This window comes from Rhinolophus sinicus, linkage group LG04, assembly GCF_036562045.2.
Source record: "Rhinolophus sinicus isolate RSC01 linkage group LG04, ASM3656204v1, whole genome shotgun sequence".
Taxonomy (NCBI): Eukaryota; Metazoa; Chordata; class Mammalia; order Chiroptera; family Rhinolophidae; genus Rhinolophus; species Rhinolophus sinicus.
Window position 1 is genome coordinate 14,373,396 of NC_133754.1, and position 14,606 is coordinate 14,388,001.

Consider the following 14,606-nt stretch of genomic DNA (forward strand, 5'->3'; position numbering starts at 1 on the left):
TGCATTTTGGTTTCCAAATTTTTCTACTTTCTAAGATCTAAGAAGCTCACAATTTGCCATTTTAATAAGATCTGTATAAATGCATTTAATATTCAAGATCTGACTTGTTGTCAGTCCTAATTAAAGTAAACAAAGTTTTGCAATGAGTGATATAATTACTTTGAAACTAATATATCTAAGAGGAAAAGCAATCTAATCTCTGCAAAGAATATTTATGATCATCAGCTTTGTCAATAGCAAAGTGCACCAACTGTTCATATATCTGACTTCCAAGAGATACATGAATGCTAATCAGTTCATTAGAGGCTGCTAGGTTGTGATATTTAGCGACAGGATGTAGTAGCTTTCATGCCCATGGAGTATAATTGTACTCAGAGTGAAAAATTGTTCTCAACAAAGCATCATCTTTCCTGTTTCTGATTTCCTGCTAGTTGCTTTTTATGAGATGCATACCTTTTAAGAAGCCAACATCACTCAGCTTCTTGTGTCATATGAATACAAGTATTGATAGGTCCCGAGATCGTCTGCTGAGCAGGACTCGACTCTAAGCTCAGGGATTTATCTGACATTGTATGTTCCAGAGACCTGCCCGTCATAATTAGTACACTCACAATGTATTACCAGAAACTGTATGCAAGCAAAATGTTTTCTAAACTGCTTTCTATATAGGGAACAATAACAATACGTCAGTTAACAGTACTTAATGATTAAAATAGACTGTTACATATGAATATTTTAACATGATAAAATGATTGAGGAAAAAAGCTAAGAATGGTAAAACTACTAAAACTCTGCAATAACAAATCTAGTTTTAAAAAGCATACTTTGCCAAATGAGAAGGTACTGCAAAATATATTTTTGATGAACAAATATAGACTTTATCCTTAGTTTTAAAAAAAAAAAATTCATCTCCACTGCCGTGATAATGGCGCCATGCCTCATAAAAGAAGAAACTAGATGAGGAGGAAAGACACGAAAGGAAACAAACACATTAGCCTGAATTGATTGTTGCTGGAGTGCATTTTTATGATGTTTCCCAAAAGATAAAGTAAAGAAAGCTAAAATTGAACTAATTCACAATTAAGCTGAAAGATTATACAATAAAATCTATGACAAGTCAAATAATAATTTTGTGATTTGGCAAATCTCAGGGGAGAAGCGATAGAAACAGGAAAAGTAGTTATTTTATTTCAAGTAACTCAGTTTAAAATATTAGGAGTGTCTATTTATAAGAGCTCATTTTAAAAGTGGGTTATCCTTTCACATACAATTCTGAAGTCCACATGGGATTTTAATAATGCAGAATAGTAATACTTTATTATAACACAAAGATATCAGTCTCTAATTTCACAGAATGGTTTGCAAAGCAACTCAACATTAGTTTCAGGAAATAAAGTTTATTACTTCAATTACTCATTAGGGATTAAGCCACAAAGTTAGTGAAACCAAAGATAATTGAAATTCAAAAGAAACCTTAAATTAAGCAGGACACAAGCCTCATGCTATTAATTTTGTATATATCTATACCTAGATATATACAAAATTGTATATATTTGAGATTTTATATATATGTAATTTTATATATATATATATAATTTTATTTATATATATATATGAGATAAAGATTTTACCTTAAACTGTGCATACATTTTTTTTGGCACCCTCTGTATATATATATATATATATATATATATATATATATATATATATATATGCACACATATATGTCTCAATTCTATTTTGGATTTAGAGAATACCTGCACAAGAAGTGATTGTTACAAACTCAATTTTGATGATGGAACTATGTAGCATTTCCAAAGAAAATAAAGTTTCTGGAGAATGAATTGTTAATATATACCAACCCTTGAAATTAAGCTTACTCTTCACACCAATTTACAAAGTCTTTATCTGCTTTCTGAAACATTTCACTTGATCTTAGCCAAAAGGCCGAGAAGCGATGAAACATTTCAAAACACCTAAGTCACATCATGATGTTGAACTCAAACTTTCTCAAATTGAGTTTTCATGTTTTTTCAATTTACCACTAACATCAGAAGGAAACAGGGCATTTGGAAGGAAAAAAATGAGTGAAAAATATCACCCAAGTTGATATAAAGGAAAAAAATTGAACACAATAGAATACATTTCTGTATTATTGATGATAGATAAGCACGTTGATAAATTTCCCTGCAAGATGGCAGATGTCAAACCTATAATTTGGTACTATAGAATGATCTCTGGTTATGCAAGTGTACTTGAAACATCAAATAATTTGCAATTCTAGTTGACGAGTAACTTAAGTTACTTAGATATCAAAAGGATATGGACATCTTTGTCACGAACTTATCATGCAAGTCCTCAGGAGGGGGAAAGGTTTCCAAATTTTTCTCAAGCTGTTGAAGCTGCCTTCCCATCTGCTTCAAATTCTTTTCCAGCGTTTCTACAGAGACTAAAAGAGAGTATATTAAATGCCTTGAAAGGACAAAATTATAATATATAAAAGGTAAAACACTCTAGAAACAAAACATTTGTGAAAACCTTACAATATTAAAGTAAGAACATTCACTATAATAAAGGAAAGGTAAATTTCACTCTATTTTTTTAAACCTTTCAATTTTCAAAATCAGGCATAAAGGAAATTAGTATGGGTCTTTAAGACATTAGATGAAATTTAAAAAATGCTCATATGAACAAACACTTTTAAGAAAGGTTTTGTTTAAAACCAGCGCTCTTGAGCCCTGTGAAAATAATTAGTCCGTTCAGATACAGAGGCAAAGAAACACTATATTTTAAAAATTAAACCTAGATCAATATAATTTAGCATTTTTCAAAATCATGATCTGTTTGAGAGGGAACAGTGAGTACACAAAGATGATGGGGGAAAGTGTTCTCTATTGTCCAAGCTGGTCTACAAGAGGAATGAAGCACAATGCGTGTTTGTTATCTCATAAAGACTTTCCTTCTTTGACTTATAGTTGCTCTCAATGCACATGAAGGAACAAACGGTAAAGAAGGCACTAAAGCGCTCAGTATGCCACCCAGCAAGACAGACATTAACTATTACTTTCTAATATTTTTGCATAGTCAATCTTAGATGATATATCAGAAAAAGAATGAACAATACATAAAGAAGAAATAGTGGCTCAAACCAAACTTTTGGATATTTGCTTTAGGTACAAATAAATTTTATTTAAAACTTCTCTTGACTCCCACTAATGTGAATATATTAAAAAATACATATAATAATTCTAGGTTCTTAAGCATTTTCAGACTTCAAATTAATCCTGAGGAAGAGGTGTAAGTCATGTTTCATCTGTGAGGATGAGAATATCCTCGAAAGCAACCTAATTGCCCAACCAAATGGGATTGTGTTATAAAAACAAAACAAAACAAAATTATGGTTTACAACCTTGGTTCCAAAGAATGGAATAGAAGGGAGGCATGAGAAATGTTATTGCATAAGAATATGGAGTTTTATTTGTTTTTGAACTACCTGTACACAAAATAACATTTGCTGTTCTAACATATTTATAGCTGTTAAGAAAACCTTATTTTGTTGTAAACACAATTAGCAAGCTAACTGTCAGATACAATGTTTAATGAGCCCAAAAACTGAACTTTTCAGTCACATCTAATTGCTGTTTATGCCTAAAGAGTGATGGTACTTTAACCTTTGGCTCCCACTGTAGTGAAGCCAGTCCAAGTTATAATGGTGTATATTTTCTCTATAGTTTTTTGCTACTTGTTTCCCCTTTCTGTGATCCTTAAAATTGAGACAATAACTCCGAGAATAGAGTGCACAAAGTGTTCTATCACAACAACGTTTAAGGCATTAATTAATTCAATTGATTAAACTCATGTCCCCCATATATCTTGCTGTCAATGAATATGTGCTTAGAAGAGTTTGTAAGCCATACAACCACATTATGTTATAAATTAGGTTTAAAAAAGAAGTGTATTAGTAGCATAATAATAGAAGTCATAATAGTTGTAATGGTCGTAAGGGATAATAATACTAATAGCAGCTAAAATTTACTGAGTGTATACGCACTGTCTTAAGTGTTCTGAATTAATTTTTTTTAAATCCTTACAAGAATATTATGAAATAGATATTGTTATTATCCCCATTTTACAGATGACAAAACTAGAGTTGCATGGCTGAAAAGTCAAACAACTCACAAGTGGTGAAGCCAGAATTTAAACTCTGGCAGTTTACCAGACTTTATTTTTAACCATTTAGCTATATAGAAATTATTAATTATATATATTATTTTACTTTTACAACCCTTATCTACTTGTCTGTAAAAACATTTATGTACACAGCTATTGTTTTCACATGACTGTTTATTCATATATTCCTGCCTAGTACAATACCAAATAATCCACATATGGCTAAACAGAGAATATACCCAAGCATTCTGGATGGATGGATGGATGGATGGATGGATGGATGGATGGATGGATGGATGACAGATAGATATGCTACTATGTGTTTTTTAAATGCAATTTAAGTTAATGTGGTAACACACCACTGAATAAAACCACAAGCTTAAAATACTATGATTTAGTCTGCTGATACAATTTTATTATGCACACATCAAGTACGGGAAAGATCTAGAGAAAGGACATATAAAATTCTGAGGGACTCCCATGTACAAAAACCACAAGGCAAACATTGGGAGGGAACACAGTTGGTTTGTTTTTTTCTGACATCATTCCAATACCTACCAATTCTCCAGCACCAACTGAGTGTCTTCCATGCCATTCAGATACTACCTGGAGTTAGCACACACTCCACAGGTTTAAGAACTCAGTCCCACGAGACTGCCCTCACCTCCCACGACAGTCACAAATCCCAAGAACCACCCATGCTTCTGACAAACTGGCTATAAATCCAGAGGTTCGCAAGCCATCTCCCTCTTATTTTCCACAATTTGCTAGGATGACTCAATGGGACTCGGGAAAGTGATACTTGCCATTACAGTTTTAGTGTAGAGAATACAACCCAGGAAGAGCCAAATGGAAGACACTTGCGGGCAAGGAATGGGGGGAGGGGACAGGTGGTGGGGCTTTCGCGCCCTCTCCACACCCTCCCAGCATGTCAACGTGCTCATCAAAGCAGCAACCTCCTTAGCTCGGCTGCTGCCGAGTTCTTACGAAAGCTTCATGACAAGGTATGATTGAGAAACCTCAATCTCCACCCTTCTCCCATCCCTGGAGATCACAGGTGGACTGACAGCTCTAACCCTCTCATCACATGCGTAGTGGCTCTGGCAACCAGCACTGCCCCTCCCCGCTGCCACTTTGAAACTATCTAGGGCCCCCCGCCCCCCATCTGTACAGGAGTCATCTCTTTGGCATACAAAATACACTTTTATTTAAGGAAGTCAAAAGATCTTTTGGAGCTCTATGTCAGAAACCAAGAAAAAGACCAAACACATATTTTTTCACTGTGCCACATGGATATAGAAAAGCGTGTCTGGTCACAGTGCAACACTCCAGGTGCAAGAGAAGTACATTTTTGATTCCTGGGTTGTCATCCTCAGAGCTGTATAACTTCCTGGGCTGCCCTCAGCTACTTGGACTTGAACATAGACCCCTCCCAGCGAGTGAGCACTTCTGAGTGAGGTAAGAAGTGGGATCCCAGTTCAGATGAAAGGCTTATTAGCTGACCCACTGAGCCTTATCCAACTCCTTGATAGCCAGTGGTCAGTAACTATGTTCTATCATTGTGATTTGAAGCAATGGCTCAGTTCCCACCTCAGTGAAATGGGAAGGATCTCACCTCCTTTTTTGACCACACAGATATTTCATAAGAGATCAATTTTTTTAAAAAAAACATAGAGTGCATGCACTAGGTGGTGTTACTCTTATTCTGAGAACTCAGTAAGAAATGAAGAGCTTCCCAATTGAAATAAGTAATATTAGAATCAAAGGAAAAGCAAAGAAAATCATCACCATCATTATCATTCCAGGAACGGTGTTGTGGAAGTCAAAGTAAGAAGAAAAGTTGTTCATTTCAAGAGTAAAATATTAGGAACGTTTGGGGCGTATTCCAACAGTTAAGGCTGACATCGTAAAGAGTAAGGAAGCCATCTTAAAAAATGGTTCTGTGCAACTGCAGGGATGGAAACCCCACTAAGCCATTACTTAACGCTTCATCAGCAGTCTCTCAATACATTATTTGTACATTACAATTAGGAGGGTTTAAGTGCAATTAACCAACTTTTCACTGTTGGTTTTTAAATAGAGACCAAAGCACACTTGGAAGACAGAAAGGCATGTGCAAATTGTAGCCCAATAACATACAGTCTAATGTTTAGGGCCATCTGATGGGTAAGCATTTCCTGAATGTTTTTCTTTTTTAGCAATTATATTTCCATAGATAGCTCCTATTTACATCTTCAAACATAATTTGAGGCACACTTTTCACGTGTCAAGTTTTTGAGGTACCAGTGACTGCATTTTCTTAATATTAGAAATTCGAATTACAAAAGAGGGTTTTACATTGTACACCGTCAAAGAAGTGTTAATTTACCAGAGTGTCTGGATGTGACCAGGGCATGAATTTTATCTTTCGACTTTCTCACATTTCTTGACCAAGAAATCAAATCTTATTTTTTTCTTATTTCTTTTCATTATTTAAAAGTAATAAAACATAACCATCATTAGATTATTTAAGGCAATTTCAACGTTTGCATTTCACTCGGTTAATATTCAGTCAGATGGGATGTCTCTGTCACCTTAGACATCATGTGTCTCTGCCCTCCATCAACTGCCCATCTGTAATGTCCACACTCAGTGGGCAGCAGAACTATGAATTCTGTTTCCTATGCTAGAAACCTGCCAGTCTTGAGCCTCCCCTTCCCTGCAACTCTCAGATCCAAACAATCATGACGTCCCTCACATTTTACTTGGCAAATAGGACCTAATTCCTTGCTTGCTGGAACACTAGTCAAGTCTTCTGGGACACACTTATCTCTTCTCTGATCTCTGGACGCCTCCTGTTTTTTTCCAGTGCCTTCTCCACACTGTGCATGGGGATCTCCTTTCAATCATTAATTTAAAGATGTCCCTTCCCTGCTTAAAACCAGCCAGGAAGCTGCTTACGGGACAACATCTGAGCTCCACACACAACCTGGCTTGGCTCTACTTCCTATTCAGCCACATTTAATTCCAAAACAACATCCTTCTTGTACTTCCCCTCCCCCTTATCCCTCTTCATCCATTCTGTACCTGATGCTGGAAATGTCTGCCTTGCCCATTCCACCAGTCACTTCTATTTATAAAATTATAGAGTCAAAAACCCCAGCTAACCCCCTGGTGAGGTGTCCTCCCTACCCATTATGCCTGGTAATTTTCTCATCTTTGCAAATACTTATATTACTTTGATCTTTTTTTAATGAGTCTTCCTCTCCCAAATTGAATGGGGATTCCTAAAAGGAAGACACCATATTTTATCCCTTTGTATCTTCACTTACACAACATAGTGCAGACACTCAAACATTTGTTGAAGGAATGGATTTTGGAATTAACTTTAACCTCTCGAGATAAAAGCATTAAAAATGAAATACGAAAATACAAAAGACTGAATATATAAAACCTTAAATTCTAAGACACAGACTTGTCTCCAAGTGCCTTGTCATTATGATAATTATACACTAGAGGTGTTAAAGCAGCTTTGAATAAAAGTTAAAAATCACAACTATAAATATTTAAGCAATAATGAACAAAGGCTTTCTGTAATATGATGGCCTCTATGATTTACCAGGTTAATATTTCAAATAAGAAAGGAGAGTGGAGATTACTACACACATTTAAGTAATCTTTGTAATTAATTAATAATCGTCTGTGACTATCTCCTGGACTTGTAGGTCATTATTTCATAACAAACTTACTAAGAATGTCACATTCACTCTTAAGTATCATGATACAGTCCAGGGAAATTGATTTCTTTAAAGAACGTTTCAACAACAACTTATTACCATAAAGCAATATAAACATTCAACCTAAATCAACCTTCCTAGACTCATTTGCACAACTGTTTTGTGAGGGAAACTAGAGGATATAGCACTTCAGGCTCCCAACAAAATAATTTTTCCTAGATGATTGTAATATAAAAGGCATTTCATAAAACTATGAGAATATTTTATAAGTGCAAGTTAAAAATAATAAACTGGATGGACAACAACCTCAGTAGCATTAAAAAAAATAAATTCTGAACATTAAATAGGGTCATAACAAAATCTACCTGCTAGAATACCATTATAACACCCATTACCACTGTGAAAAAGCACAAAACTAACAAGATGGTAAAAGGTACACACTCAAAATACACTGCAGCTGAGTTCGTAACAGGAAAAGGTAAACTGAAAAAAGCGAGGCTCAGCCAGTAGCCCGTTATCCTCAACAGATGTCTTACCTTCCTCTGCTCAGCTTTTCTTTCTTCCCATTGCTCTGATTACTAGTGGAATCCATATAATAATACATCACCACGTGCATTCCCCAATTAACTTACTGTACTATATGCAGTGAGGGTTTTGCTGTTATTGTTATCGCCACACTGCAAGACTGCCGATATTTGCCATGGAACCTGGAAAGAGGGAAGGTAGAAGGAAAGCAGAGGCAACGAAAGGGTGCTGGTCAGTTCTACTGACCCATTTCTCTCTCTGGTCAGTTCTACTGACCCATTTCCCTTGTCTTCCGCAACTATGAAGAGGGTGTTAAAGGCAAAACAGCTCCTTAGAAAACACTATCACTGGGAGAAGCCTATCTCACAGAAAGCCATGTTTACCTGTAAGAAGTCTTTTTTTAAATAAGATGTTCAAAAACATGGTAACTATTAAACAAAAGAGGTCCATAACACAGATATTGGTAACAACATTCAAAATGTCCCCTCAGGATAGTTTTGTGTGTGTGTGTGTGTATGGGAGGGTGGTGTTATAGCTTTTAAAATGTCTCATGGTAAATATTAAGGATAGATTGACTGACTTAGGAGACAAGTTTTCAAGTTTGGCCTCCGGAGACCATGCAGCCTAACAAGTCCTGGACTGCACACCTCTGGATTTGAAAAATTCCAATCTTTTTTCTCTGATGAGCTCTTTTCCCTGAACTCCAATTGCCTACTAGACGTCTTTCCTTGATGTGTAATAGACATCTGAAACTCACATTTTCAAATTGGAACTTCTTATCTTCCTCCTCAAATCTGCTCCTACATCTCAGTCAATGATTGGTTTTATGACCCCTCTCTTTTTCTCCTACCCCACACACTCAATCACAGAGGAAATCCTGTTGCTTTCACCTTCAAAGTAGATTCATTGCCTAAATCCTTGTCACCATCCGTGCTACTTCCTCCTGGTTCAAGCCAATATTACCTCTCCCCTGGATTATTAAAGCATTCAAGTGGTTTCCCCATTCCTGCCATTTTCTTCTAAATTTTCCCCCCAATATAGCAGCCACTCTGACCATTTGAAAATGCAATTCAGATGTCATTCTTCTGTTCGAAAGCCTTCCAGTGGCTTCCCATCTAAGAGTAAAGGCAGACGCTTACCACGGCCAGTCATGCCCTACACATGCTACCTTCCTGACCTTATCTCCTGTTACACGCCCCCTCCCTTCCTCTGTTCCAGTCTCACTTCCGTACCTGGGGGCCTGGGGCCTCTACACTTGCTTGTCCTTAGAGCAGCCTAGAGTGCTGCTCCCTGAAATAACTAAATGCATCCTTCACAAAGGCCACCTTCTCTCCAGGGCCTCTGACCACTCAGCCTAACCTGCAAACGCCCTGCCCTGGAACTCCAATGCTAACCATCTGACATAATGTACGCTGACTTCTTTCTTTGGTTTACATTCTGTGTGTAAAATGTAAACTTCAACAGAGCAGAGACTTCTGTGTTCCTGGACTCTATCCAGTACCCCACACGGTATCTGGGACGGACAGAAGAGGCATTAAGTAGACAACTGATAAAGTAATGAATGCACGGATCTTATTTAAGTCACTGGTTTCTTCTTTTTTTTCTGTCACTCAAAGTGAAGTCTAATCCTTGCTAAATACTAGTGCCTAGAACAGTGTCTGCTCTGCAGGGAGAAGTCAAAAAACTTTCTGGAATGAGTTCTTTACTAATAGGGTCAAAACATATCAAAAACTATTAAGGAGCGCTAGTTTTTTTTTCCTTAAAATATGTCGTCTAACAGACAGTTGCTGAGAAACTGCCATCACAGTGATAGACGTATTTACATAACAAAAGGGTCTCCCTACTGATCAATTTTGAATTTATTCTTAAAGATGACTTCTTCTGAGAGGAGAGGGGAAGAGGGGAAGAACATTTTCTTTAGGTTTCCCTATGAAAGTGAGTAAATCTCTTTTTAGATGTTTCTATCACTTATATTATTTATCTTAAGTGTCCGTTCATATTTCCATATGGCATTCCTTAATAATTCTGGGCTAATAAATTTGTTTTTGAAACAACATGCACATACCTCCATAACAACAACAACAAAAACCCTCCAAGTTGTTGAAGAGTTAGCCAAAGACTAGTTTGTTCTTAAAGGTTGTTTAGCAGTAGAAATCCTTTTTCAAACAAAATCTTCTATCAAAGTTCAAAATATAAAAATAATGTGCCAGGCTGAATGAAGCACAGGAGGGAAAATAGAACCCATTTTCCAAATTCCATTCCATATGCTAGTATGGCCAGGTGGTGAAAATGCATTGAGTACACTTAGGATTTGTGTAATTTCCTATATGGCCATTATTCTCTATAAACCTAGCATAAACCTATAAAGTTCTTGGCCTTGCAGTCCAAAGTTTGCATAAGTCTCAGGAAGACACAGTTGGAATCCGCTCACATAAGTTGAGAATACCTATGAAACTTCTATAATAATACAGTATCCAGAGATTCATGTTTACCTGCAGCATTAACGGCACCATAGGCAGATGTGCGTCAACAAGAAATAATCCCTGAAGAAAATAACAGCAACAACAACCACCACAACAAACGTAGACAATATTTATGCAGTGCTTACTAGGTGCTATTAAAGCTTTATAAATATTTACACATACTAACCTTTTTAATCCTCACTACATACCTGTGAATTAAGTCCTGCAATTATCCCCATTTTATAGGTAAGAAAACTAAGTCCTAGAGTAAAGAAACTCATCCAAATTTATACCTCTAGCAACAGGTAGATTGGGATTTGAATCTCCATCGTCTCGCGTCACAGTAATAACAGCTTCTCCCATAATATAACGCCTTTCTAATCTAATTGGAGTCATGTTCTTATTTTGTCCACTGAAATCACTTATTGGAGTAATTATATTAGGCTGGTGCAAACGTAATTGCAAAAACCGCAATTACGTTTGCACCGACCTAATAATTGTCACTGCCTGCCAATAAAAATTCCTTAGGCACATTATACATTTCCATTTTAACTGCTTTAATATTTGCATGTGATGATATAAGAAAAGGGTGTTTCACAAGCTCATCAACAACACCCCTTACACACCAAAATATTTCACAACATAATGATGAATTCTTTCCATATATCCCTATCAGTGTAATTTCGCTTAACAGTTTCTTAATCCCAAATATGATGGTGCTCTCTCCTACCACCACCAGCCATGGATGACTGCAGTGGGTTGAATACTGGCGCCCCAAAACCTATGTCCACCCAGCACCTCAGAACATGACTTACTTGGAAATAGCATGTTTGCTGAGGCAATCTGTTAAGGATCTTGAGACGAAATCATTCTGGATTTTGGGTAGGCCCTAAATCAAATGACCGGTGTCCTTATGAGGAGACACAGACACACAGAGATACAGAGAAGAGGGCAATATGAAAATGATGGCAGAAAAATGCCAAGGATTGCAGGCAGACTAAACTTTGAGAGAGGCACTAGATGATTCCTCCCTGAGAGCCCCTAGAAGGAACCAATCCTACTGACACCTTGATTTCAGACTTCTGTATTCCCGAACAGGTACAGTACAAATCTGTGGTGTAAAGCAAGCTAGTGTGCAATTAGTTATGGCAGCCCTAAAAACTAATACAACTACTAACTCAAGATTTTGCAAGCTGCATAAACATAACCTGGTTCTGGGGAGCAGAGGGCAATTCTCCCGGCAACTTCGGGTCGGCTCCCTACCGTGCTTCCCCCAAAATAAGACCTAGTTGGGCAATCAGCTCTAATGCGTCTTTTGGAGCAAAAATTAATATAAGATCCGGTCTTATTTTACTATAATATAAGACCAGGTCTTATATAATACACGTATAATGTAATATAATATTAATATCGGTTCTTATATTAATTTTTGCTCCAAAAGACGCATTAGAGCTGATGGTCTGGCTAGATCTTATTTTCAGGGAAACAGGGTAGTTCTTCCCCCATTCAGTTCTATGTCAAGTTTGCGAGCAATGAGATTCAGCAGACTGCCATGTGTTGGTTCCATCCACTACTTCGGTTTCTTTACAGCACATAGATTTGCTGTGCGAAGCTATCCTTCAGCATGCTCTCATTCTGAAATTTTCTTTCATCTACCTTGTTTGTAATTTCCCACTTGATGTTGCAAAACGGTGGTGCAGTAAATACCACTTTACAGCCAGCAGTCTAAGAGAACTCCAAGACCTTGGTCGTCACTGTGGGTCTGTCCTGTTACTTGATGCTAGCTATGGCTCATAGGTGACACTGATAGAACTGTTTGAGTAGCTATTTCAAATCTGTAGCTGGCCAAAAATCTGCAAACACTGTAAACTGTTAGTTTCTCGAAAAGATTGATGCTGTAGTGATGCCACTTTCCGTCTGCAAACCTCCCAAAAGATAGAGAGGTCTTCCTGAGGTTGTTTTCTTCTTCATCATCATCTATCAGCCCAAGCAGAGCCGACTCAGGAAATGTTCCTAGCTCAGTATCTCAAAAAACAATCTTTAGCTGCAAGTAGTTCCTCCATGCCTAGCGTTCTTCAATGTCAGTCTATAGAATCCTTCATCTGTCTAGGGATTTTGGCCATGGTCTTTCTATTTTTCATTCTGTTGCTTTCCAAAACAGGTTATATTTGCACTATAAGAGTCCAACTATATAAGAATGTCCAGCTTGAATTCCTAATGCCAACTCTGCATAGATAATCCCTGAAAATAAACGGGCAGGATTTAAAACAAAACGCTGTCCATCTGACAACTTGGACCTGTGGCTCCTTATCAGTACACTGCGCTCACAAGTGCACTATCAATATTTTTCGTAAGTCCTGTAATTACCTTGTGACTGGCCCCGTTATTTTTCATCAGACCTTTTATGTTAAAAGTGTTCATTTGTCGAATGTAAAACTTTACAAATACTGCCCTTTTAGTAAGCAGATGCAATTCTATATGTGAATTACATTTTTAAAATAAATTTATCATTTTTTTATACTGGGCTTGTGGCAATAGTAAAATGATTTTGTGATTCCTAAGTACAGCTATTAGATGGCTACAGATCATCAAATTAGATCTTTGCGAGCTAACTACATAGGAGGCACAGACTAGCTTTACAGACGTAGCTTGCTACTCTACCATCTACCTGTAGAACCAGTGCTATACAGCTAGGAGACACCAAATGTTTATACTATGTCCACTGGATAATAAAAAAAATAAAAATAAAAAAGCAAAATCATCTATCCATGTCTTCCCTTTTGGAAAAGTGTCAATAGAATTCAGTGAACCTTTATCGGCTACTTGCATTTAATAAAATTACAAGTATTACAGAAGCAAAACAAGGATAAGTGGTAAATAAATATTCAGAGAGATATACCGTTTCCCCAAAAATAAGACCTACCTGGACAATTAGCTCTAATGCGTCTTTTCAATCAGAAGTTAATATAAGATCCCGTATTATATTATATTATATTATTATGTTATATTATATTATATTATACCTGGTCTTATTTTACTATATTATACCTGGTCTTATTTACTTATATTAAATTTTGCTCCCAAAGAATTATTAGAGCTGATTGATTGTCCAGCTAGGTCTTATTTTTGGGGAAACACGGTAGTGAGTAAAAGACAAAACCAAAAAACCAAAAAAAAACTTAGCACATTCCAGTGTAAATGAATGCATTCTAAAATAAAATCTAGGCGATGCCATAGCTCTAACCCTGACATTGAATATTCATGAATGTATTTATTTAGAATACTTCAAATACCTCAAAGTTTCCTTATACATGCACTGATTTATGTGTCATGGCTATTCAAACAAGAAATTGAGGCATATTTATAATTAATTATTTAAAATCATGTGATAATTCATAGCTTGTACAAGAACCTTTGATATTCCTTAATTGACTACTAGTGAGTGAACATCCAACACTGCAGGTCTATGACTGTTTCTTCAACTGCTCTGATAAAATAAAAAATGATTCAGTACGGGCTACTCTACTGTACAGACAAAAAACTCTAAGCGAGAAAAGTTAGTGTATTCGTTTGCTGGGGCTGCCAATCACAAATTACCGCAGAGTGTGTGGCTTAGCAACAGAAAGCCTTTTTCTCACAGTCTGGAGTCCGAGATCAAGGTGTCAGTAGGTTTGGTTTATCCCGAAGCCTCTCTCCTCGGCGTGCATATGGCCGCCTTCTCGCTGTGTCCTCA

The 14,606-nt window shown here is 36.7% G+C and overlaps 1 protein-coding gene across 1 annotated transcript in view; it reads right to left on the reverse strand.

Annotated features, from left to right (window-relative positions):
• Positions 1–14,606, reverse strand: part of DIAPH3 (diaphanous related formin 3) — a 438,451-nt gene that overhangs the window by 157,373 nt on the left and 266,472 nt on the right. Inside the window, exon 23 of the mRNA XM_074329349.1 lies at positions 2,324–2,449. Coding sequence (XP_074185450.1) covers positions 2,324–2,449 — 126 coding nt within the window. The remainder of the gene's footprint in view (positions 1–2,323; positions 2,450–14,606) is intronic.